Source organism: Psammomys obesus, unplaced genomic scaffold (genome assembly GCF_907164565.1).
Source record: "Psammomys obesus unplaced genomic scaffold, mPsaObe1.curated_primary_1811, whole genome shotgun sequence".
NCBI lineage: Eukaryota > Metazoa > Chordata > Mammalia > Rodentia > Muridae > Psammomys > Psammomys obesus.
The window spans coordinates 22,682,954-22,710,832 of record NW_026596109.1 but is presented as its reverse complement, the minus strand read 5'-3'; the positions used below and the strand labels follow the sequence as shown (position 1 = coordinate 22,710,832).

Sequence of the window (27,879 nt, the reverse complement as noted above, 5' to 3'; positions counted from 1 at the left end):
ACATACATACATACATACAAACATACACACATACATACACACATACATACAAACATACATGCATGCATACATACATACACACATACATACATACATACAAACATACATACATACATACACACATACATACAAACATACATACACACATACATACACACATACATACATACATACATACAAACATCCCTATGTGTAATAAAATGTTTGCAAAGACAGTGCATTTACAATATAAAAAGGCAAGATGTACAGGCAAGAGAAATGAGGTAAATGCTAATGGGTGTTCTTTCTATGGGACAGAACCTGAGCATAACACACACACAAAAATAACATGAAGGTGCCATAATGAAAACTGTTGGAATAAAGACTTGTTCAAATACGTAAGCAAAATGATGTAATTCAATTGTGATGAATCTTCCCAAAGTGAGATCTCGGGAGCAGTGACCAAGTAACAGGGATGATAGTTTCTATAAAACAGCATTAATCTGAGGCTCTGTACCAGCAGAGAACCCACAACAACCAGAAATTTAAAACAAAACAAAAACAAAACAAAACACCCTCCTCTCCCTGTCCTCGGTCCCCTCCTCTCCTTCCTCTCTTCCCTCCCTTTCTACCCCTACCGCCCCTCCCTTCCCCTCCCCCCTCTCCTGTCCTTCCCTTTCCTCCTCTCTTCCCCCATTTCCCCTCCCTTTTCCCCCCTTCTCCCCCCAAATCTTCTCCCCTCTCACTCCTTTCTCCCCCATCTCCCCTCCCCTCTCCCCTCCTTTCTAGTCCTATCTTTGCCCCTCTCTCTCTTCCTCTTTCTCCTCTCTCCAACATCTCCCCTGAGCAGATGCAGTTGTAACACGGCCTATTGAGACCCTACATCTATCTGACCCTGTGACCTCTACTCATACAAGGTAACAATCAGTCTTCAATTGATAAAGCAGCCTGCCATCCGACTCTGACTTACCTTCCAATGTAATTCTACATAACTCATATAATCATCTCCTCTCTAGCCAAGCCCTGAATGCACATTCCTTTAAGTTCTTAACATCTTCAGAGGTCATAGGAGGAGCCCTGCCTCTATCTCCCCCTTTCCTACATACTAAACTCTTATTTTGTAGCCTTCTTTCTGAAATCTTGACCATTTCTTATTTCATCTTAACCCCTCCACTCTCACACACACATGCGCGCACGCACACGCACACACACCCCCCTCAAACCTCAGGCAGACCTAATGTCTGTACTATATTCTCAGTAAACACCCAAGCCTCTATTTATAGACTTTGTATGTAACAATAGTATCATTCCCCTGCTAGACCATATTAGCATTCAACTTTATCTGTTACCAGCAACCAATAAAAATTTGGTACAAGGGTAAGACCCAATGAATGTCTGTTACTAAAAAGAATGAACTTAAGTTGCAGGCAAGAATATCCAATTGGTTAATTATAACTGATGACATCAACTAAAGGCAGTAACAACATAATGCACCTTCTCTGCAGCTTATGTGAACGTCACAAGGATGTCTATCTTGGCTTTAGTATGCATCACATTAAAACCTCCGGGAAAACTTTTTTAAAATACTGATGCTTATGTTCCAGCCTTGGAGAAACAGACTTACTGGGTCTGGTCTGGAGAATTGTAAAAATTGCACAGGTGATTCCCATAGAGCAGTGAGTGCAGAGACCCGCGGCTGCCCACACAGTGCCCCGGCACTGCTGTCTGAATTTCACACTCTCCTGGTTGGACTCTGAGAACCCTCCCGCCCTCAAACCTATTTTAATGCTTCAGGCAGTAAAGGTTTCTAACGTGGAAGAGCAAGAAGGGCAGTCCTCTAACCTGTTTGACCTCTGTTCCAAGGATGTAAACAGAACACAAGTCACTCACTTGAAAATGCCCCAGAGACAGCTAAACTTTCTTCTGACCTAATCCCATCAGCACTGTAAACGTCTTCTCTAAGGGAGGTGGACCTCAGTCAGTGGGAGAGTGCTTAACCTAGCATGTGGAAGGTCCTTGATTTGACCCCTGGCACCATCTGACATACACACACTAACAACATGTCTAATCGGAAATGAGTCTAGTTTTACATTATCAAGCAGAATGTTCACAAGTAAGTTATTCTCAATAAGAATTGTACCAACAGTGACAAAAATGGCTGGCTGCAATTAATATTTTAAGTATTCATACTATGCTAAAATAGAACCATTAAATATTTACTAATGCGCTTAACAAGAGAAAGGGGACGTGGCCATTGTCAGAGGGCCTGGCCTGTTGCTAGAACTTTCTATCAAAAACATCAAGAAAAGCTGGCAGAGTTGAGGATTCAGGGAGAATCCAACAACCACATTTAGCCAAACAGAAACAGGCAGACTACGCCTTGCTAAAAGATGCAGAAGTGAGAGGAGAGGCGCCTTACAGGTGCACTTCCTACAAAATCTGCCTGAAGGGCTTCACTGGAAACCCGAATCCTTTTGGTGGGTTTGTTGGAGCAAGTTCTAAGCCAGCCTGGTCTACAGAGTAACACCTTGTCTCAAAACATAAAAACAAGAATATAAATATTCATCATCTCCCTTACTCTCAGAGACCATAAAAATGAACAACCTGAATTTGAAGGTAGCAAGCTCTGTGTCAAACCATGGTTTTGGAGAATTCTGGAGAGAAATGGGAGTTTCAGGGAGAAATCCAGACAGTAGTAGAGAAAGGAAGGTTGGGCTGCAAAGTCCAGAGTACAGAACAGATGGCTCTAACCTCTTAACTCCGCAGCTGCAGGTCTGCTCTCTCCTCCTCACTGCTGGGTGGGAAGGCAGGCATAAAGAAAGTCACTTCTCACTTGAAACTTGAATTCCTATACTCTTTCTATTCTCAAGCGTGTAAACTTTAAAAGGTTTTTAAAACCCCAAAACTGTCACATGAAAATCAATCACATACATTCTAAAACAGCGGCTCCCAACCTTCCCAACGCTGTGACCCTTTGATACAGCTCCTCATGCTTTGGTGACTCCTAACCAGAAAAAGCATTTTCATTGCTACTTCATAACTGTAATTTTGCTATTATGAATCTTAATGTAAATATTTTAGGAGACAGAGGTTTGCTGAAAAGGTCATGACCCAGAGGCTGCCAACCACTGTTCTACAAGCGTCAAAAGCATCAAGAGATATTTTCCTGGGTGCCTACCACGTTCCTCATGCTAGGTGGAGCACCAGAGATACAAAGAAGACAAGCTCTGACCACCGGCCAAGTTTGCCAACTACCCAGTGGAGGCACAGTACTGGGAAAACACAAAGAAAAGGCTCTTCTGTAGAAAAGAGTGTGCTCCTAAATATCTCAGGAAGCACACACTTTAAAAAAACACCTGCCAAACAGCAGAGGTTATCTGATTCAGAATCTGTAAAAACTATAACTTTTATGATAGCACTTTTAATGTACGTTCTAACAACAGATGAGTGACTGTTACAGTATGTCTGCTCAGAAAATTACACAGCAATTTAAAATATTTTCTATGATCATTCATAAGCATGTCACAATGCTTAGGGTTTATGTCAATACAGTTTTAGCTTTTTCTACACTATACAATAAAAGAGACTTCAGGAGCAAACATCTCTCAATGAGGTACCAAATACTGATAGGAAATACACTTTTCTATTTTTCTATAAAATGAGTGCACCTTATTGGTCAAAGTGCTGAGAGCAAATGAATGTTGAATGCCCAGCCAGCAGTGAGACATCTTTATTACCTCCCACATACACGCATACCCAGCCTAGGCTCAGGGTGGAAAAAATATAAGAGCCAGAGGAAACTGGGGTCAGAGGTATGGGACACTGAGCTCTGAACATGCCATGACTGTGACACTCTTGAACTCACAGCAGCTCTGATTATCTGTACAGAACTGGGCCAAGTCAGCATCTGCCGAGGAAGAGGATGACCGCGGGGCTCCACTCCCAGTGATGCTTTACATGCAGTCAGCATTTGTGGAGGGAGGGAGACATTTTCTTCAATGGGACAGCCAGTCCAAGAACCCGTATTCCTATGAACAAACTCTCACCCATGCTCCTGTAAATAAACCTAAGGAAACTCATTAGCTAAGACACACATTTGTGCGCTTGCACACACGCAAACTCACACTCAAATACACGCATGAGCCTGAAAGCAGAAGCAGGGCTAGTTGAGAAGAGGAAGGAAATTAGCTAATAAAGCACTTTTGGATTAAAAATTAAGAAAGGGCAAAAAAAAGAAATACACTTTTCTGTACCTTCTACTTATGGATTTATGTTATTTTATGCTGGAAGTGGCATAAAGGCATGCAATGAGTTACATTTTTAAGTTTAGAATTAGGAGAGGAGAAAAATGAAATTAGTTCCCAAAATTTCACTGAATTTCAAACATCTTCAGACTGAATTTCGTTTTTTAAGTCAACAGAAGTGTAAGAGCAAGAGTAACAATTTTGTCTTCAGCTAACACAATATTCCCAAGGTCTAAGGAAAGTTTGTAAGGAGACCCTACTTGACCCCTAGCCTCCTCCTTCCTTCTGAAGCCACTCTTTCCTGGGCCTTCCTACCGGTATTCCAAAAAGGCTGGGTGGGCCCAAATTGCATCATAAATGCTTTCAGATCACTCATTCTCCTCAATATCAATTAAAAGTCTCACTTTTCCAGAGTCCATATCTAAGAAAAAAAAAAAAAAAAGTAAGGAAACGCTTGCTTTAACCTAGGAGACACGCATTAACAAAGAAGACCAATCACAGATGGCACAAAAAGTAGGAAAGCATTCTGGACTGGGAGACTTTGGAGACATTTCTCAGGGTCACTGGGGCTATCAGCTAATGTTACTAAATGTGAAGAGACTGCACGAAAACTGAATCTAGTTCTAAATGCTGTGATTCAGTAACTCATAGCATTAGATGGCACAAAGTGGCTAACTGGTCGATGGTTTAAAAGAGAAACGAAGGACACTAACAATCCTGAATTAGCTAACAGACACTACGAATATCATAAAAGTGGCAGCAATTCCCTGACGACCACAGGTTCGCTCTTCCTGTCTAACACAGTGATGACCCTCTGAGGAATCGCGGGAAGCCTCTGACACCCAGCCCTTCTCCACTCCGGCACCATCTTCACGCTGGCTGAGATGACGCCACAGTTTCTGGGGTTGCTTGTGGAGTACAGTGAACAGGAGATGTCTGAAGTACATCCTACTTGACTCCAGCATCCTTTATCAGAGAGCAAGATGGGAAGATAAGCGGTATGGAGGCCCCTCAATAATCACAGAATGCCAGCTGACCTCAGATGACCTCTCTACTGAGAAGCTAATAAATGGTAAATTTTCAGCTGTAGAGACAGCTCCAGAGGACCCCAGTGCAAATCCCAGGGCCTATGTCAGATGGCTCACAACTATCTGTTACTCCATCTTCTGGGAATCCAGAGCCTCCAGCCAACATGGGCAGCTGCACTCAAGAGCACAGACACAATTAAAAATGAAAATCTCCTTAAAGTAAATTGTAGTAGGTTAGGCTGCTTGTACTTCTGGGTATATATACTGCGGTAACCTATCGACATTTCATAGGGCTCGGGAAGCACCCCTCCCTCCTCCACCCCCTCTACAATGTAACAGTTATCTTGTAGGAGCTTATATTTCAAAGTACTGAGACCAAAATGCAACCTAATCGTTTTCACCAATATGAAAACAATGTTTCCAAGGATACATTTAAAAATAAGAAACTTAAGTCATGAAAATACGAAACAAGAAAAAAAAGAAACCTTTAGAACATGAGGAAGGCATATTCCTCTTAGGAGTCAAGGAGCCACTTAAGATGATTACTAATGAACTTGTACACATAAACACTCAGTATACAAGCTTATTCTTAGGCAGAAAGTGCCCTCAGCCATGTCAGGCGAGGTGCTAAGAACACTGAAACAATGGGGACAATTATCACACAAATACTTTGACTTCACTATTCTTCAGTAACAGGTTTTACCCCTGGGTAGGTACACCTGTCTCTGCTGTACTCTTGTGCACACCTAGCAATTACTCTCCCTTTATGCTTACTTCACAAGCTATTTAGCAAGCTATAATAACTCAATAGGATAAAATGTATACAAATACAAAGCACATTATGCAAACAAGCATACAGATATATACTTCCATTCTGTGCAAATGAATTGACAGTCCTAATATGGAAAGTGTAAAAGATCTTTGTCACAAATAAAAGTACATTTATAAAACTACATTTGGTATCATCTTGTTTTCCATAGTGTCTTAGAATGGCTAAAAATACTGAACTGATAAAATACATGCTCACTGGCTGACCTTTTTCTAGAGCTTGCATGCCAGTGTTTAGGAGCACTCACACGGAACAGGTACAGTTGGGCCTAAGTGAGCTGAGTGTTGTTTCTGACAAGCCATTATAAAGCACACTGTTCAGTAACATAAAACATTTACAGTTTTTCTGCTATGAAGAGATAAGCAGCATAACGAGTCAGTGCTGTGAGTACAAAACACAAACCTCCCAAATAATACTGCTTCCTTTCTTGTTACTGTAGGAGCCACATGGAATAGTTCCTGTAAGTTAGCCTATTTCTTACTGTTCGTTTCCTGGTCCTGTTGGGGTGAGCATCACATGTCACTAACACAAAAAATCAGTAGTCTGGGGGTAAGCACCCGATTCCCTGAAATAGATGCAAATATCAATCTAACCACACTCTTCAAAATAATCATACGATTTACTCTCCGTCTACTCTGTAATTGATGCTTTAATCTGTCTGTCTTGATTCTGACTTTTAAGGTTCTCAAGAGATTTCCTTGGGAGAAAAAAATATTCAAAAAGCATTTGCTGAGAAGGAAGCAGGGAAATAATAAGATAAAAAGCAGAGTCACATGAAGACAGGCAGATCTGGATTTAAACTCCATGTCATCTTTTTCTGCTCACACCATCAAGGCCTCAAGAGGCTTCTGATTTATAAAATAAGAGCCCCACAGGACCAATGCAAAAATGTGTTCAGATAACACATGAGAATACTAATATTTGTGTTGGTAGTACATAAAACTTTTTCCAACAGGCACAGGAAATGGAGAGTATGTAAAAAACTAAATTAAAAGAATCACTGTGGGCAGTACTATAAGACAATAAAGAAAACAAAAGTATTTTTGGAAGATCTGCATTCATACATGCACAGCAATGACTCACTAGTGTGCTTCTTGACTCAGAGATACCGTCATATTAGAAAAGGAGGTAGACAGCGACTGAGGAGGGAGAACAAACAAGGATGCCCACATGTGGACACACACAATACACCCAACAGACATACGTATACAAAAAGAAATATATGCATCGTTACTAAATTATTAAATGACACTATGTGTGAAGAGAGCAAGAGTGGGGGACAGACAGAGAGAGAAGGGAAAAAGAAAAGAGGAGGGAGAGAAAAAGAAGACTGTATCCTCTCAAAAAGGAGGCCAGGCTACCAACTACTCCATACATATGCTGTCTCTCTTCAACATGAAGAGCCATGGGTCACTGAGGAAAAACAAAACAAAACAAAACAAAAAAACCTACTATAAAAGGCGAAGTGCTATTTAAAAGAAAGAGACAGGAACTTGATGAACCTGAGCTAACATGCCCCGCATACTCAGGCAGATGTAAAGGAGGTTGTAGACATGCAAAACGCAAGAGAAGGAGCTGTGGAGATGGACCTGAGGTACAGTGCTGCACACAAGCACAGGACCTGAGCTTGGATCCCCAGTGCAACACTGGTTTTCAAAACTCTCTTTTATTTGGGATATTCAGGCCTCAACCTCCCAACCCTACGGGAGAGAGAGGGTTAGTGGGGAGAGGTCCCCTTTATGTCTCCTGGCTGTTTAGGGCTGAGGGGTTCTTTTAGGGCTCTATGCCGATCTCCACCAAGAGCAGACGCAGCCAGCAGTCTCTGCTGTGCCTGAAGCATTTCTCTCCATCTCCAAAATACCACCCTGTCCATCTCTCTAAACTGCTCTATGCCACAGGCCAACACCCCACACCACCACCACATACCACCCCTTCTCCTTCTCTTTCTCTGCTCTCAATTTATATATTTATATATCCTCAGAGCCCTGGATCATTCCCCTCCCCCGCTGCACAAGGGAGGCAGGCAGCAAGCTACCAGATGGCAAAAGCCTCATCTCGCGATTAACTATAAAATCCCACACTTAGGATTAAAACAAAAACTTATTTACACAACATAACTCAGTTTACAAAGAAACCAAAACTTCCATTACACCCAGGACCAACATAAAAAGCCAGGCGCCATTTTATTTTTAGTTATGAGTCTAGCCTTTAATGGCTGAGCCATCTCTCCAGCCTGTCCCAGGGGGGCCTTCAGAGAATGGAGAGGACCTAGCCCCCCCTGTTCATAGGAAGCCCATTGGTTGCTCAGTTTCCAAGTGGGTTACCTAGTAAGGGGAACAAGGACTGTCTCTGACATGAACTCAGGCGCAGGCTCTTTGATTAACCACCCATCCAGGGGGGTGCGGCCTTTCCAGGCCACAGAGGAAGACAATGCAAACAGTCCTGATGAGACCTGATAGTCTAGGGTGAGATGGAAGGGGAGGAGGACCTCCCTATCAAGGAACTAGGAAAAGGGCATAGGGAGAGAAGAGGGAAGGTGGGTGGGGCTGGGGGCAGACAAAGGAGGGGGGGTGCAGTGGGTATACAAAGTGGATACATTGTAATAAATAAATAAATAAATAAATAAGCACTTTTAGAAAATTTTAAAAAGGGAAAAAAAAAAAAAAAAAAGCCAGGCATCATGGTACAGGTCCGTAATCTCAACCCCGGGAGACAGACAGGAGGATCTTGAGGACATGCTGGCCAGTCAACTAGCCGATTGGTGAGCTCTACGTTCAGTGAGGGACCTTGTCTCAAAAACATAAGGGAAGGAGCGATACAGGGAAGACATCCAACACTGACCTCTGACCTCCACACACGTGCGCAGGGAGCATGCACCTGTACTCACAGCTGCACGCAGTAACACACCAGGTAATAAAGTAATAACAAGAAAGTAGAAGAGCAACATTTAATAAAGAAGAAAATGGTCTAAAAATTAGGTTAGCATTTTACTAGGAAAGCATAAAATGAAGAATTGGAAGATGACGATATAGAAGACTTTGAGAACTACGATGAAATAATTTTTTTCAACAGATGAAAGAATTTACATGAGATATCTGAAGATATCAGAAGATATCTGCCTACTCTCTAATCTATCCGGAATGAAAGGCCCCCAGATGTCACCTGTGCCAGAGACCTGACTAGAGACCATTCAGAACTAGACCGGACACTGGAGGGCCCAGGGGAAAAAGAAACTCGGGAACTGGCCAGGCCACACCCATCACAGGTTCAAGAATATCAAAGCGTTGAAAGATTTCCCTGGAGAGGAGAGTGAGGTGCTAGCATGCTGCTCACACAGAGGCACCTAGGGCAGGGCTCCCTGGACTCATCTGATCATGGCCTACACCCCAGGCACTCAGAACGGTGCAGTCCTACCTAGCACAAGAGTAAAGACACTGCTCCACTGCCCCTGGCAGCAACCCCTGGTGTCCTCCACCAGCGTAAGAGGAGAGTCTGAGAGGGCAGGCAATGTTAGGTCCGCCCAAGTCGACCCCTGGTGGCAAGCCGAGAGAGATATTTGAAACTGCAATATTGAGAGTGAAGTCTCACTGAAGACCTGAGATGCCAGAGATGCCGGAACACAGGGCAAGAGAAGCCCCCGGCAGCCAGCGGGGCCAGCCCAAAGAAAGGCCATGTGGGCCACGGGGGGGAGTAACAGGGGCAGCAAAGCTCTGGCAGAGTTTGTGTCATGTGCCACACACCAGGCGCAGAGCTTCAGGATCTGCTGTGTTTCCTGCCAGGTTTCAGCAGCTCTCATCCTGTCCCTCATTCCGATGCTCTTCTCCTCCCTTGTGAAGTGGGAGCACTTGTGCATTATGGCTTGGAGTACAGGATTACCTTCTTTATTTTATATGGGTTAACATCTAAGAATTTGCCTTGACCCTCAGGGGAGCCTGGGGCCTTGGATTTCTGCATAATGCTCTTAACTGTTTAGACTCTGGGGAAGAGGTTAGTGCAGTTTCGGTTGTCCTCGGATATTCACATCATGTGAGCTAGAGGTACAACTGTGTCTAGCTGTCATGCTGGTGAGGAGCACACTTAGGATGGTTACTCCTGATCATCGAGTTGGCTGACAGACACCCAGCAAACCTCTAACTCATACTCTGGATGTATTTGTGAGGGTATTGCCTGAGAGACGTGAGGGGTAAAGAGTGGCCCCAAGTATGAGGACTGCGTCATCCCGTGGACTAGGAGACAGAATCAAAATGAACGGAAGAGCAGGAGAGGCAGACGGTCGGTCAGAAGCACTCAGGCTACAAGCATGCGACCCTGAATTCAGTCCCCAGCAAACAACACAAAAAGCCGAGCAAGCTGGGCTCACCTTAGTGCCAGCACCGGGGAGGCTGACGTCGGCCAGGCTGACGTCGGCCAGGCAGGCGAGGCGAATCGCCAAGGGCCAGGCCTACTAAGTACCTCTGCCTCAACACACAAAGCAGAGAAGCACCAGATCTGAGGCATTTCTCTACTTTTGAGGCATTTGGTGAGCATTTAAACTAGTTTTCTCTTTATCTTCAATACACAGTCGATTGCTTGCACAGCCACACAGCTTCTAAGTTGATTCTGTCTGTATTCCTATTCAGCCCCTTTATTTTACTTCATGGGCTTATGCTTAACAGAATAAATTGTACGACAATGCTTCATAACTTTAAGAAGACTTTAAAAAGACAAGGCATCGGCGACCACCAATTTATGCCCTCTGTATAGATGCACACGTTGTACACAAGCACACACACACTGGGGAGTGTGGGAGCCTGGACACAACAACCCTGTCTCCACTCTGCATCTTGGAAGCCGTAAGAACAACAGCTTCCTCCAACACAGATCTGTATTTGCTGACCTGCTGACCTGCCTTACCTCAAGCTTAAAGTAACAAACCCAGCTACGCCTGCACTGAAACAGAAGCCCTGACCTCCCTTACTTAGAAGGAAAGATTAAATGAGGGAGAAATAAAAACTTTCCCAGACAAAATTTGAGAGGCTTTTTTTGACAGGATCAGCAACTTTCAAGGGACAGTAAAGGAAGTTCTTCAGACAAAGTGAAACAGCACACATCAGAAACTAAAATTTACAAGAAAAAAAAAAGGTGAAGGCAAAATAGAAACTTTTCTTCTTATTCTTAAGTGGTTTAGCAGGTAAGCTCATTCAAAATGATATATTCAATTATATCTGCTTTTATGCACATTATATAATACACACATGTATTTATATATACTTGAACATAAGTAAAATGCATGACAGGAATAAGAGGAACAGCAGAAAAGAGTTCATATTATTTTATTCTCAAGTTCTCTGAATACCTATGAAGCATTATCTGAAAGTGTTGTTGGATTAACTGTAACTGTACTGATGATAACTCTAAATCCACTCCTGAAACATGGAAAAAAGAACAGCTCCGAGGTAAAGGGAGGAAAAAGAATCATGGAATTTCTCACTTAAAGTAAAAAAACACAGGGCCAGAGAGATGGCTCAGTGCTTAAGAGTACCAGTTGCTCTCCTAGAGAACCTGAGTTTGATTCCAAGCACTCACATGCCTGCTAACAACCATCTATAACTCCAGTTCCGGGGGATCCAGTGCCCTCTTCTGGCCTCCTTGGGTACTGCACCCTAGTGGTACACAGACACACCTGAGGGCAAAACACTCATACACATAAAACAAAGCCAAACAAAAAAGTAGAAAAGTTAAAAAGAAAAATGCAAGAAAACACATGTGACAAAATATGACACCTGTTCATGATTATTTTAAAAAAGAGAAAGAGAACCTCACAGATAAGTAGGTGCATAAAGAAACTTTATCTTATTAAAACCACACAGACATACAGGCGTGCACGCACACACACACACACCACAGTCAGCATCATGCTCCACAGATAAGGTCAGGAACAAGGCAAGGCTGTCCCTTCAGCTCTTACTTTTCAACACTGCAGGGAGTACTGCGGAATACAGAAAAATGGGCATGATAAGGACATGAGAGAGGAAATCACTAGAACGCAATGTTGGTGGGCTGGGTGCAGGCTCAGCTCTTTAAGCCCCTCGAAGCCACCACGGTGCTAACAATGCTTGTAACTGGGTTATTTTCTTTCAGCCTAGTGAAACATTAAGCATGAGGCTCCTTTCACGTTAAGAGAATGTGCAGTATTTCATCAACAAGCTACCATTTCTACAGTTGATACTTACTCCATCAAACTATCTTCTACTCTTCCGCCTGCCTGAAAATCACACTTCAAAAGTTGAACTCAATAGAAAACAGCATATTCATGTCTAATTACTGCTTTATATGCCAATTAAATACGACCTAATATCTCCATTCAGACCCACTAGGAAACACTATAGCAGATGAGAAAATACAGCAAAGTTCTTCTTTGTTCCTACAAATTAACTGCTGAAGCCCTTGTTTGTTTCTCTTAAGGAAATGCTAAACTAAGTAACTTAAATTAAAAACATTTTACCTCAACCAGTGCCTAAAGGAACTTTTCCTTGCCTACTCTCCACAGGCGGCGCATGACCAGTCAGTGAATCCACTGTCCAGGTAAGAAGTAAAATACACACAAGGGATCAAATATAGAACTGCAAATTCCACTCTGCTGAATGCAAACCTTCCCCAGCCATGAGCTACTAGCTCACATTCCGCTTTTTCTCTTTTCTGGCCTTCTCGGGGTAGTTTTATTAAAAGAAGAAAGAAAATTTAATTATACTATAGGAGAAAGCATAAAAAATTAAAAACCAAAATTATTTTATGCAAAATGAAAGCTATATATAACCTTTGGAACCCATCCTGGCACGTGTATCACAGTCAAAAAATTACCATTCCTAAAATAATTTGAAATTCCTAAAAGGTTGGTGTTTCAGAAAGTATTTTTGCATGTTTAAATAATCCATGTCTTGACAAAAAGACACATTATTTTTAAAGATCACATTAAAGCTCTCAATCCACAATATAAAAATACAGTTAAATTTTGTACAAAACAGTAATCTCAAGGTACTGTCCAAAATAGGGATATAACTTTACCCAAAAGTTCTTAAAATATGACAAATTAGGCCTGAGTTGCACATTTAAATTAAAGCTCCTCAGTGAAAAAGATGCATCACAGGACATCGAACAGAGAATCATGACTTGGTAAAGCCACCCAAGCTATCTCTACACGCCTTTAGTCCCAGCACTTGGGAGGCAGAAGCAGGCAGGTTTCTGAGTTCCAGGACAGCCAGGGTCACAGAGAAAAACCCTGTCTCAGAAAAAAAACAAGACAGATAGATAGACAGACAGACAGACAATGTATTTATTGTTTTCTTCTTAAACTACGCCACAAATTATTTTTTAAAATTCTGGAAGGATCAGGAATAGGAATGGATGTCAAACTATAAACCCACTCTTTGTACTATAACAATAATTCAAAGTATAAATATGTAGCACTGATTTAATCTTTAAAGACAATACAAAACAAACAGAAAACAAGTAAGAATGAGACCCCATCAGCAATAACTAGTGCGATCTGTTATCCTGGACAGGGCCCTGAAGCAGACAAAGGACACGATCGAGTAAAGTCTGGAGCTGCTCCTGACAGCGCAGCACGATAGTGTGCGGTTTCACATACGCACAGACGCATACATGCAAAGGAAGCTGAGACGAGAATGCATGCAAATACTCCGCACTGTCTTCCTATCTGAAAATCCTAAGTTTACTCTAAATTTGAATGAACACACACACCAGGCTCTATCTGTGTGAGGCCGGTTCTCCATCCAACAGTTAGTCCTCGAGGAGCCTGGAGCGGTAGTTCACACACACAAACTCGGCATTCGGGAGACAGGCAGAAACGCTGCCTGAGCTGGAAGCCAGACTGCACAAGATGGTGATTCCAGGCCACCCTGTGCTGTACATAAAACCCTGTCTCAAAACAACCAAAAAAAAAAAAAAAAAAAAATCATTACTCTAGTATATAAGCCCACAAAACTAAAAAAAGAAAAGCAGTAACTGTGTCATTATCTACAAAAAAAAATGTTTGATAAAATCCAACACCCTTTCATGATCAGTGATGTTCAACTTATAAAGAACACCCACCAAAAAACTTACAGTTAAGAGGAACAGGAAGATAAACCTTTTACAAATACTTCTTACTTGGGTAAATACATTAAAATTTCACTACATTGCAGACAAGCCTACCTGTGCTTCAAAGAGAAGCACAGGTTCTGAGACCAGCTAAAGGGAAAAAAGATTACTTAGAAGTAAGGTGTGTGTGTGGTTTCAGAGAACCATCCCACAAAAGTGCAAACAGTAACTTCACATGCAGAACCCTGGGAGGCAGCACTTGAACCAAGTGTAGAAATGAACATCCGTAATATGTGCTCGGTCACGGCACCTCCAACCTGCATACATCACTCCGGTATTCTCAGTCATGTGACTCCAACCTGCACACATCACTCCGGTATTCTCAGTCATGTGACTCCAACCTGCACACATCGCTCCGGTATTCTCAGTCATGTGACTCCAAACCTGCACACATCGCTCTAGTATTCTCAGCAAGGACTTAAAGACTGAATCTAGGCAGAAATTATATATAAGCTCAAACAAGGTCTCAAGAACGCTAAGAGATTAAACAAAAATAACAAAACCATGTGACAGCTAAGTGCAACACACAACCCTAGATTGGGCTAAAACAACTTTTTTTCCTAAACAGAACTGCTAGGAAAATTGAAGAATCAAAATTAGGCCTATGAATTAACTAATATCACTATGTTAACTCCCTAATAAGTGTTTATTGATGAATTTTAACTGGGATATTTAGAGAATAGTATAGAGCCGGGCATGGTGGGCACACCTTTAATCCCAACACTGGGGAGGCAGAGGCAGACAGATTGCTTTGAGTTCAAGGCCAGCGTGGTCTACAAAGTGAGTCCAGGACAGCCAAGGCTACACACAGAGAAACCCTGTCTCAAAAAACCGAGAGACAGAGAGAGAGAATAGGATAGGCACACACCTATCCTATTTCATTAGTTCTGTGATGGTTTGAACATATGTTCACACTTTTTTTTTACACTTTGTATAAATGGAACAAAATTCCTTTCCTAAGCCAGGCAGAGTGGCACATGCCTGTAGTTCCAGGACTCAGGGAGGCAGAGGCACGTGAACCGTTGTGAGTTCAAGGCCAGCGTGGTCTACAAAGTGAGCTCAGTATAGCTAAGGCTACAGAGAAAAAGCCTGTCTCAAAATAAACAAATAAATAAATAAATAAATAATTCCTCTCCTGAGTAGGCATGGGACTTATTGACTGGTTTTTAATGGCTATTGTATGGAAGGGCAAATGGTTAACTTTACAGCAGAGAAATCCTGTAAACTAGAGACAGAAGCCAGTGTCTAGAACTCTAACCATAGTCAACAGACCTGAGGGATAAGGGAAGCACACTGGAGCCTATTGCAGAGGCTGTCAAACCTTCTGGGCAATCTCTTCATAGGCTCCCCAACCCCCAAGCCAAAACGAAAACCTAACCATTCTGCTTACTACACAGTCAGTAACAACCTCAGAAGGGTATCAGTCCTAAAAGCCTACTTATGTTGGCAACAGACAACTTCTCAAACCCAGTCATCAGATTGGCCACCGCCTCCCTGTGTCCTGTTCCACACAGATTTTCACAATACCAAAAGCATGCAGCTGCCGAAATCCCAGCTCTGCAAAAATGCAGCGCCAGTGAGAGGTGTACGGCAATCTAACTAACTAACTAACAGCTGAGCCCGGGGACAGCATGGCAGCTCAGCTCAGCAGGGAGAGGTGTTTGCCACCAAGCCAACAACCTGAGTTTGATCCCAAACATACAGCAGAAGGAAACAGCCAAGTCCCAGAAGGTCTCTGATTCCTCTACACATGTGCTGCTCGCACGCACACACAGACACACACACAACTGAATGTCACACTTTTCAGTACTGCTTTGGCAGGTCCTCTAAGTTCAGTGCAGCACTCCTGCGGGTGACGCCACCGGGAAAAAGATGAACGTAGGGCATACTTCCAAAGAGAAAGAAAAATAGAAAGGCAGGAGAGCGCCATGGGCAGTCCAGCTGCACCTGGAAGCATAGCCACAATGCTGGACGCTGACAAGTTCACAACTTAAATGAACTAAAATCCCACCCTTGCCAATTTCTCAGCCATCTCTGCCTACATGGACGAGTAAACTAAAATCAGCCTTTAAATCAGTGAACCTGACCAAATGCTTACAGTCACTCTGACAGATGTATAGGTAGCAAAGCTAAAATATACAGAACCTCACATTTTTTAATAAAGAAAAGTCACCAACTAGCCGAACCATAACACAGAAATGCTAACCCTTAATTTTCAAGCATTTCTGGAGTAACAACAAAAAGTGCCACCAGAGTCTGGCAAAGCTTTCTTTGAGCAAAGAGCTGAAGAAAGAATAAAATGCAGGAGTTGTAAAACCCAAATTTCATGCTCCTGGGCAATTTGGAAACCTAAAAAATACAGAAATTGCAGCACCGTCCCTACGGGACAGGAACTTGCCCTGTCTACAAGGCCCTCCAGGGATTCAGACTGTCAGGACACACAGCAATGACAGAAAGACGCCAATTACACTGACCAGCATGCAGCCCTTACTGCATGTGGCTAGTGACTGATCAGGTGTGGGCTAGTAAGATCAGAGGACCAAAGTTGAAACTTTACTTAATTTAAATCTAGGTTGGAAAGAACCACATACAATTACTTGCTTTTGTATGGGTAGCACAAACTCGATTTCCACTAAATGTTGATTCTTCCAGAGTTTCCAAATTACACCCTTGGCTTAAAGTAGATGACAGAAAACTCGGTTCCTCCATTATCTTAAAGGAATTTCATTAAAGGCTGACAGAAACATTACCGATTTAACAGTAACTCTACAGGGTTTTGTTTGTTTGTTTGCTTTCATTTTTACTTGGGGTCTCACTATGTTACCCAGGTCTGGCCTCTCTCCAAAAGTCACAATGTTTTTACCACAGCTTCCTGAGTGCCACCACACACAGTTTCGTGCTGGGTTTTCTTTCCCCCCTCTGGAGGGTGTAGTTTCATTAAATAAAACCCTTTTTAGGTTAAGTCTTAGGAAAAGAATCAGTACCTAAGCCACTGTGTTTCTCTTTTGTTTGTAAACTCTGCTACGTCTTTCTCCAGGGCCTAGCAACCACCACCACCACCACCATCACCCCCCCACCCCACCCCACCCACCCCCGCTCCCGTGGGACCTTTGCCCTGTGCTATCTACAGCTCTCCATGGGTTAACAGGGCTATTTTACATTCTTAAGCTGACAAACCTGGACATATGCAGGGGATCAACCTTTACACTATCTTTGATTCAAAGCCAACTTTTATACTTTTTAAATTTAAGGAGTGTTTATAAAATAGCAATATAGAATTAATAAAAATGTCAATGTTTTCAATAAGTCAAACTCAGCAGGGCAAATCTTTAGGTGCCTATAGCCCAAACTCCTGAACGTATCCCACTAGAGCAGGACACACGGTGGCATTCTGCAGAGCCTTCACTACCGGCACTCCATGCCTCATCACCTTTTAAGAGTCACACAAAAGTCCTGGTACAGACTACCAACATTCTCAGTGAGCACTTAGTTTAAGATGTCTGTGCCTCTTTTGCCTTAGTTAACCCTGCCCACAGCGGGCCGGCCCACCCACGCCAATCAGCAATCAAGAAAAGGCCCACAGCCACGTCCAGGAACCAATCTGATGGAAGCAACTCTTTAACTGAGCTTCCCTCTTCCCAGTTGACTACCAAGATTAAGCCACCATATTCTGCTAAATTATCATAGTATCAAACTCCTAAGTTATTTTATAAGTCAGTGCATCTCTCAATCAACAGAAGCTTCTTTTTACAGGTGAACATTACAAAGACCCACAACTAGTCAAAACGCAAAGAACAAGAGACTGTGGGGTGCTCAGCTCTAAATGGTACACATACATCTAACACACACACACACACACACACATGGCTCAGAGCTCACCACAGAAGTGGGGGCAGAAGACACTGTAGGAGCCACAAGTAGTAGACATCTGCAGGAAAACATTACAGCACTGGACATGATAGAGCTATTACACACATAAGTTCAAAGTGCCTGTGGCTTCCTGCAGAAGATCTGCACAAGATCGAGCCAGTCCAAATCCCAGGGGAAGGGCGAAGGGCTCGTGAGGTCCCACCCTTCCTAAGGCACTACTGGCTACCGACGGCTGCGAGGAGACAGTCAGTTCTCTTCAGGGATTCAGCCCTGAGATGCTACCCCAGCTCCAATACACAGCCCTATACCCATGGACCATATGCAGTTGTGAGAGAAAAGTGGTGGGTGGATAGGGAAGAACTGGAAGAGAAGGGCATGGGATGGATTTGGTCAAAACACAGAGATGCATGTATGAAATTCTCACACAATAAAAAAAAATCAGGGAAAAAAAAGGCAAAAAATGCCAGACAGGAAGATCACAAATTTGAGGCCAGTCTGGGACATGGACATAAACACTCTCTCTCTCTCTCTCTCTCTCTCTCTCTCTCTCTCGTACACACACACACTCATGCACACACACACATGCACACACTTGAGCCATTTCTCATCCCCACTATACCATATGGCCTAATTTGGCTTTCAAACTGGAATTCCAGTGTCTACTTTTACTGATGGTGGAACATATTCTGCAAAGTATTCAAGACAGTATTTTGAAAATGTAACGCAGACTAAATCTCCTCGCTCAAATACTTCCAATGGTTTCCCACTAACCTTAGAACTCAAAAACTCTTAACAGGCCCTCTATGATCTAGTACCCTGCCAGGCCCTTACACCTTAACCTCTTTCACTATATTCCAGCCATACCTTTCCAGATGCTCCAAAACTACACCAATCATGGTTTCAATTAACTCATTTTTCTTTTCTAAACTTCTCTCAAAAGTTCTTTACATCAAGGCTCATGCAAAAATAGCTACATCATGCTATTAATAAATACATAAATGTTTACCTAAGCCACCACAAGAAGTAGGCCTGAAATGAATACTACTTGATATAAGTTGGCCTTGATAAATTAAAGTTAATACTTTAAAGTTAATATTAAGTGTGTTTAGCCTTTCCAATGAGAAATTTAAATTGGTATCAGCACATTATCAAACTTAAAGATCAAACTTAAATTTAAAAGAACTACCTTTTATTTTTCAAGTCCTAAGGTAAAAATGTTTGTAAAGAAATAATGGAGCAACTTAGGAGTTACTTTCAAGAAAATGAAGACATATATCTTATATGTTTGTACTTCTTGAATTTTGACCCAAATAATTTTATTTAAAATAGAAACTGTAGGGCTAGGAGGTAGCTGAGTTGGTAAAGTAACCGTCATGCAAACTAGAAGGACGGAGTTCAGCCGTCAGAGCCAACACTAAAAAGAAGCCGGATGTGGCAGAGCACACTGCAACCCCAGGTGGGGCGGGCCAGGTGGAGCCCCGGGCTCCACAGCAGCCAGGGTACCCTAATCCACACATTCCAGGCCGGCGAGACACGGCCTCAAAAACAGCGAAAAACAAACAACAACAACAAGGTGGCTAGCACCTGGAGATAATCAAAGTTGACCCCAGGCCGTGTACACAGCAACATACCACAAAGAAACACACATTTTAGAGGATAAGGAGCTGGCTCAGTCATTAAAGTGCCTACTGTGCAAGAATGCTGACCTGAGTTTGGATCCTCAACACTCCCTAGAGAAGGCCAGGTGTGACTCTAGCACTGGGGCAGATGTAGCACATCCGCAGCGCTAGCACTGGGCAGAAAAATCATATGAAGACAAACTGTGCTCCTACACAGATGATGGAGACCCACATACACCAAGCATGTTCATGTCAGACTCTGAAAGGCTCTCACCAGAACTGAACGCTTCAGCCTCGTTAAACGAACATCCTATCTCTACCACGCCAGCGTTAAACACTTTCCGCAGACAGCTGTGAAGCCATAGTTAAGAACTCACAGAGTAAATGGCCATTCAAAAAACCCGAAGGTTTGCAGGCAGCACACAACAGGAAGTAAGGGGAGAGTGACAGCACAGTCACTTTCTTTCCGCCGGACTTCCAGTGGCCAGTCTTATCAAGAGGCTGATCACCCAAGCCAAGATTAATAATTAAATTACCCAGGGCCACAATAAGAGGCACCCCCCAACATACACACACACACAAACCATCTCAAACTCATTCTTGCCTCTTTATGTGGCAATCAAGTGTGATAAGGAGTATCTCAGGGATACTGTCCTCTCAAATTGGTAAGTCATTCTGGGTTTGTTCCTGACCTAAGTTCTAGTGCCACTAAACTCTCCAAGAGTCAGGTTTGGACCCTGTTGAGCCCAGCTGATCACAATTCAAAGGCACAATACTTTCAAAGTTCAACAAAGACAAAGAAACCTGGGAGAGCCCTCTTTTAAGGTTAAAGTCCTGAGTCTGCTTGCGGACCAGCCCTACAAAACAGATGGACTCCTCTAGTCTGTGAGGTGCAGGCTCACACCCTGTGGGAAGAACTGTAGAGCACAGGAGATGCTTCTCCTTAATCACAGAAAGAACGCATCCTCCTTTAGAAAGCGTAGATTCCCATTATCCTCCCCCCAACACATGCGAGCTTTCCTGAAGCCCAGCCCACCTTCCATCCTCACGCTAGTTATTGGCAAAGACAAGAGTTTATGTTTCACGTACTTCACCTTAGCGTCAAGAATGGTCCTGCGTAAGGTTGAGAATATCTCAAAATACTGCTCCTTAGACTGTAATGTCTATCCCATAGATTGTCTTTAAATGTAAATTGTAATCTGGTGAATCTGGCATTCCTGGGAATGCCCGAAACTCAGGAGAATGTTTAAGTAGTGAGGCTCTGACAGACAGCAGAAGCTGTGCACACAGACCATCACCACAAAGCACAGCCCTAATCAAACGCTGTCTTTCTTTGTAGTTTCTTTCTTCTCTAATTCACCACAGTTTTCCTTATCCTCTCTACATTTATAATTCACCTTTATACATATATATATATATATAATTCATCACTTACTTTTCAATCAGAATCTCTAAACTTCTCCCGCCTCTAGTTTTATTCTTCCACATCTAAAGTAATATCCAAAAACCACACAGGTGAGCAGGGAGGTAGCTGAGAGGCCAAGAGCATTGTTTACCATGCTCAAGACCCAAAGTTCAAGTCCCAGAAATAAATAGATGAATAAACAATAAATAAAATGTAAACATGGCTGAGAAAAATATTCTCACTGTGTTTCAAGTCTATTTTTATATACTTTAAACAATTCAGCAAACACATCTGGAAAATATTTAAATGAGAATGAAAAAAATGGCACACACAAAAAAGACTATAGGATACGAGTTTAGAAACTGGGCCTCATTTGTATCTTCACAAGAACTCTACACAAAGTAAAGAAAAAGAAATGTTAAGTAAAAATGATTAGAATCAATTTTTATATAATGAAAATACTTTAAGGATCTACCTATAAATAAGACTCCTCTACAGCAAATAGAGCAGTTATCTCATGAGCACTAGCCCCTTGTTAGCTTAAAACCCTGTTTTTAGTAAACACCTATTTACTTTTACGTGTATGGACGCTTGGCCGCATGCGTGTGCCCCACCTGCGTGCCTGGTGCCCAGGGAGGTCTGAAGAACGCAATGGGTCCCGAGCTGCACTTAGAGCTGCTCCTGTGCCTCCGCGCAGGTGCTGCGAGCCAAACCAGCGCCCTGCGCAGCAAGAGCTGCAGCGCTCCCACCCCCTGCTGCCGCCCAGCTCCTAGGCTGTATTTTTACATGAAAGCAGGAACAATTTCACGATATGGTACTTTATATCTGAAAACGACAAAGCATACAAGTATTAAGTCCATCTCTCATCAGAGACTCTGGTTTAACTGCTGTACCTTTAATGACCATAACTAACGTAATCGAGCTACCTATTCAACTATAGTCTGTTTTTGCCTTAAGATGTGTTAATAATGGCTTATATGTTGCTCAGGAGAAGAACACAAAAGATGTTACTACAGATTATGCGGAAGAAACAGATTTTTTTTTTTTCTTTTTTGGTAAGAGTTGGTTTAAGAAAGGGTCTCACTCTGTAGCATAACCTGGCATCAGCTCCAGCCTCCCTGGTAACTAGATCACAAGCCATCATGCCCCACAAGAAACTCATTTTGTTTATTTCTTGTTTGGTTTTTGGTGGAACAAGGTCTCATGCGCCACCATACTGACCTCCAACTGGCTTTGTTAAAGAGGGCACCCTTGAACTCCTGATCTTGCCGTCTCAACCTGTCATGTACTAAGATTCCAAGTGTATTCCACGAAACCCAACAAGAAACTGTTTGTTTGTTTTTTTTCTCTTTAACTGAAAAATAACGTTCTATGTTTTTAAGAAATGAGATTCGTGGGAACCCTCAAACAACCCAGGCTGTTGTTTGCTCGCCACGGTCTGATAGCAAGGCCACATGCTGAAAAGAACACCTCCACAACTCACTGACTGGAGAAGTGGAGCCGGTGCCCACCTAGGGTCTTCACCCCTACTGGCTAGCGGTCTTGTCACCACAAGGTTCTCTGCAAGCTAACAAAAGAGAAATGTAAACACCAACCCAGCTGCAAGCCCTCTGACCTACGATGGGTGGTGTCCTACCAAGCTAGTGCAATGGTGCCACAAAGCTTGTTGGAGTAGCCAACCAGTGTCTGATTTGACTTAAGGCCCACTCCATGAGATGGACTCCATACCCCCCACCGTGCTTGCCAAGAACCAGAGACCTAGGAACAACCAAATACTACCAGCCTACTAAAGTAATGTAGTAACAAAATGACTCCTAATGAGCTCTGCTACACTCATAACTCAGCGTCTTGCTCAGCCAGCATCAGAAAAGCTTCCCCCTGCAGCAAATGGAAACAAATAGAGACCCACAAGCAGATAATATGCAGAGACCTTGGAACACTCAGCCCTAAAGTGGATGTCTCCACCTAATCCTTCCCTCAGGGCTCAGGGAACTCATCTGAAGAAGCAGTAGAAAAAGAAATATAAGAGCCCGAGGGGATGAAGGACACCAAGGAAACAAGGCATCTAAACACAGCAAGACCCATGCTCGCGTAAACTCACAGAAACTGAGGCAAGGCCCACAAGGATCTGCACAGATGGGGTCCCGAGCTGAGAAGCAGACACACGCCCCATCCCTAACCCAGAAGCCAGTTCCAGCTGAGAACCTCTTGCAAATGAAAAATTCGTTTTCTCCAAAGGAGTCTCGCTGACGAAACAAACCACTCTTAAGGGTAAGGCTGCATGTCCAGCAGTAGACAGCCAACAGAAAACACTCAACGGCATTAACATCTTTGGAGGTTCCTTGTCTCATAATGTCATAGCAGGGCTTTTTTTTTTTTAAACCACATTTTTTGTTTGTTTTTTTTACCCTACAGGTTTTGCATATATATATTATGGCTTCTCATTTTGTGTTTTTATGGGCTTCCTGAATGTGTGAACAAGTGTGCCTCTGCACGTGTTTCTGTGTCTGTATCTGTTTCTTGTGCCTTTTCTTGGGCTCTCTTTTTTCTGTTTGTTTTGTCCTATTCTGTTTTGGTTTTCTCTTATTTTATTGTCCCTTAGATGCCCATTTGTTTTCTAAGGAAACCCAGAAAGGGAGTGATTCTGGATGGGAGAGGAAGTGAGGAAGAACCGGAAGGAGTAGAGGGGGAAAGGAAACCGTAATCAGAATATATCGTATGAAAAAATATATATGCAATAAAAGAAAATGAAAACAAATGAGATTCAAGTCTCACACAATTCCAGAGCTAACAGGAAGAGGCTGAGGAACTGAGTTTGAAGCCTGATACCGTGGCACTCTGCCTCAAAAGATTCAAATTAGACTCAAAGTGGCTGTTCCCAGTGTCCTACAAATTAAGAAGCGGACTCAATCAAGACCACCTTCCTTGATAATAGAGTCCATGGCTTTAACTTTTCCCATCTCCCTTACACCATTCCTCCCTGTCCTCAACTGAAAGGACCATCAAGTCCCATCATTTTTTCTAAGTATTCTTCCAGTCAGTTCTCTCCATACCCTCTGCCACTAGCTCATCCGCACGCCTTTCTCACCCTTACCCACTGTAATAGCATCACTGCCTCAGTCACCCACCCTGCTGGCTAGGATCCTCATGCCACACCGCAGCCTGGTAATTTTCCAATCACAAACCTGAGTGTCTCTCCATCTCAGAGCTTCCACAGTGACCCTGTCACTGACACACCAAAGCCAAGGCTATTTATAACAGCATATAAATTTCTAGGAGTTGAGTCCTTCCAGGCTTTCAAATGCCCTACCACACTGTAACTCCCCTCACCCAACACTTTTTTCTAATGACAGAGTTTGAATTTTTATCCCAAACTGGCCTCAAATCTGAAATCCTCCTGCCTCGGCCTACACTATAATTACAGGGATATGCCAGTCCACCCAGCTCTCATGCTAGACTTAAAGCCTCATGATAGAAAACTGTACCGCTTAAATTCCCAGCACGCATCCTGCAATATAGGTTGTCTAAACGCGTAATTTTCTAAAATGTTCTTCGCTTCCTCCTCTCTGACTCGCTGTACAATGACTATGCCTCTCCAGCCTTAGACCTGAAGTTGGAGAGGCAGCTCCATCAGCGAGGTGCTTGCGTGCAAGCGTGAGAACCTCAATTCACTCCCCAGCACCTACGTAAAAAGCCAGGCCCAGCGGCGTACGTACTGTGCGTGACCAGGTGCTGGGGAAGCGAAGGCTGAAGGTCCCTGAGGCTTACTGGCCGGCCAGCCTAACCTAATAAGAGTAATTAACACAAAACTGAAATAAAGCGAAATTCAGCTTAGATCCCCGGAAAGCAGAGAGAGGCGCCACCGATCCCCTTACTAGTATCATTCTTCATTGTGCCCTACTCTGTGAACTCTATAGAGAATACTGACACTTAATGGGCATTTACTATGTCTTTGTCACTGTTCTAAGCAATTTACAGAATGAACTGATTTAATCTTCTCTGAAGTGGTACTGTTAACATGCACATGGGAGACTGAGTTACACAGAAGTACCATCCCCAGGATATCCAACTGGGTGCAAACACATCAGAGTCCCTAAACATACATACTTACATTGCTGTCCCTTCATAGCGAATGTACTGGAATCAGTGTCCTTGCCCTGGCCTTCGAGCCTCCTGGGGACAGGGAGGGGCCGTTTCTGTCTCTAAATCAGCAGGGTCTGTATAAGCTAGGCAGACACTGCACGCATTTCTTGAATTGATTTAAAATAATGTTCCTTGCAAACTCAAGACAAAACTAAGAGTTCTAGGATGGAGCAAGCTATTTTCTTTAGCCAAGAGGAGGACATTAGAAAACATGAGACTACAGTTCTTGATGAAAGGGACTTATTTTGTGGTAACAGTGCTTAATCGCTATAATAAATCAAAACTCAAAGGACCATTTGCTTAACTTTTTTCCCTTGTTCAGTAAGGATTCCTACTTCTTATCATTTCCAGCAGTAAAAGGAAGCCCTAAATTTACTTTCCTCAAATGGAAAGAGGCAAATGATAGACCACTGATCCTAATTGCTTCCTTAAATCCTGCCAAGAAATGTATCCCATTAGGCAATTAAAAAAAAAATACAGTTGCCTGACTAAGCATTTCACAAAAGAATTTCTGAGGTTGTGTGGACTGGCAGGCCATTATTCCAATACTGAAAAATTCTTTAAGTAAAAATGAAAAAATAAGAGCAAAATAAATTGGGACGTATGCTACATTAAAACAGATGCATAAGCTATTCTAATACGGATGGTAAGTGACCAGAAGGCCAAAACTCCTGTACTTGGGTGTGTTCTCAGTTTATTCCTCTGAGATACTCTGAAACGGAGTAATTAAAGCCCACAGGGACAGTACCAGCAGCAACAGCGCACACAGAGTACTTGTTAGAGTCTCTGCACCCTGCCCAGCTTCTAAACACTTGCGTACCACTGAAACGTAAACCTGGCTACCAAAAGGCCCGCAGTAGTCCACAGCTACAGAGTGTTTAGGCAACAAGACATCAATCTCTATCCCTAAGCACATCTTACCATTTCTTTGTACATTCAACCATCAGCTCCTGGTAGGAGGCCACAAACTGGAACTTGGATGCATGTTTTCCCACACGCTGCAGTCGCTTCCAAACTGAAGCCATGGTGATGGGTCAATAGACTGGAACAGTTCTGGATTAGCAACACAAGCAGCTTTAATAAAGCAGAGGATCCAAAGCACAAGAGCTGTGTCTGTCCTTTCAAGAAAACTATAACTTGAAATGATGCTTAGAGTCCATAAGTCTTCTCCCTGTTTCACAGGGTAAATCCTATCTCGGACGAAGGGCCCAGTCAAGAACTGTTGATATACATGACACGATCAGTGAGAGGAGGTTCCCTCATGGAGACATCACCATTCCACCTCAGGGGCTATATGATGGGTATTCTGGAGAACTGAAAAGCAAAACACAGACAGAAAGAGAAAGATTATGAGGGCAGAAGCGTGCAAAGTGCTAGATAAGACCGAGGTAACCTCTGTTATCTGCGTATTTCTCAAACAATGAAACAAAACACCGGCCTCAAAAACCAGTAACATCAAGGATGCAAGATACCAAGGAAGAAATGACAAACCACACCGAAGACAGGCAGCAATACACCAGGTTGTCAGCACCAACAATCGAGAGATGCCAGCGGGCCCTGCCTTCCCTACCTAGCATCACAGAAGGGAGAACAGGGCGGGAAAGTCGGGGATGCTGATGAATGTCCACCGCCAGTCAGGAGGAGGAGTGGAGTATTTTTAAATAAACTTTATTTTTCAGCCGATAATTAATAGCCTCGAGTCTCAGAATATGTGCTTAGTACAACCCAGGTGTAGGGAGAGATGCTGGTTCAGTAGGAGAGGGCAACGGATGGAGAACTAGGAGTGGAGGGAAACCTCCCGGCAGGAGGAGGGCAAGGTCCCAGCTCCAGGCCACTTTGCTTCCCCTTCACCTTGGCTGCCAGGAGGAGGGGAATGGAAACTCCTGCCTGGGCTTGAAGCGATGACCAGCCGGGCCAGCGGACAGCGCGGGGTGCGGCGCCTCCCTCCCCCACCGGAGCAGCCGGCCTGAGCCTCGCCTCCTCACGCAGCGAGCGCAGACCCCTGCCTCTCTCCGCAGCGACAGGCGTTGCCAGCCGCGGTCACTGTCACCGAGCGCTGCCGTCGGCCCCCAGCCTGGGTCCCCGAGCCCCGGCCCCTCCGCTCGCCCGCTCCAAGCCCTCCTCACACCTCTAATCCCGCTGTCCCCTCCTCAGAGCCGCTCCGCCGCCGCCGCCGCCGCCGCCGCCGAGTCCTCCATCCCCGCCGGAGCCGCGTGCGACAGCGAAGCCCGGCGCGGCGCTCGCTCGCGGGAACCGGGGTCTGCAGCCTCCCGGGCGGACGACGCCCGCCCCCTCCCCGGCGCGGCGCCCTGCGCCCGTCCCCCGCCCGCCCGCCCGCCCGCCCGCCGGAGCGAGCCCTGCCAGAGCCGCGGCTCAGCGCCCAGATCCCCCTCCCCCGCCCTCCTCGGCCGCCACCACCATCATTACCTCCCCCGCCGCACCTCTCACACTAACCCTACCCACGGCGGCTCAACCTCGGTCCGCCCCGCCGCCATTGGCCGAGCCCGCGAGAGCCCCGCCTCCTCGGGGGGCGGGCCTTCGGGAGGGCGCGGCGCTCCATTGGCGGAGCCTCCTGCCAGTCGCAAGGGCTCCACCCCTAGCCCGCGAGGTGGGTTTTTTTCCC

At 44.0% G+C, this 27,879-nt stretch overlaps 1 protein-coding gene across 2 annotated transcripts in view; it reads right to left on the bottom strand.

Annotated features, from left to right (window-relative positions):
- Ehbp1 (EH domain binding protein 1) overlaps positions 1 to 27,463 on the bottom strand; it is a 244,935-nt gene extending 217,472 nt beyond the window's left edge. For both annotated transcript variants that reach the window (XM_055628756.1, XM_055628757.1), the window contains exons 1-2: positions 27,385 to 27,463; positions 26,178 to 26,570 (exon numbers count right to left, since the gene is read on the bottom strand). In XM_055628756.1, coding sequence (XP_055484731.1) covers positions 26,178 to 26,281 — 104 coding nt within the window. In that variant the 5' untranslated portion in view covers positions 26,282 to 26,570; positions 27,385 to 27,463. The remainder of the gene's footprint in view (positions 1 to 26,177; positions 26,571 to 27,384) is intronic.
- Between the last annotated feature and the right edge of the window lie 416 nt (positions 27,464 to 27,879).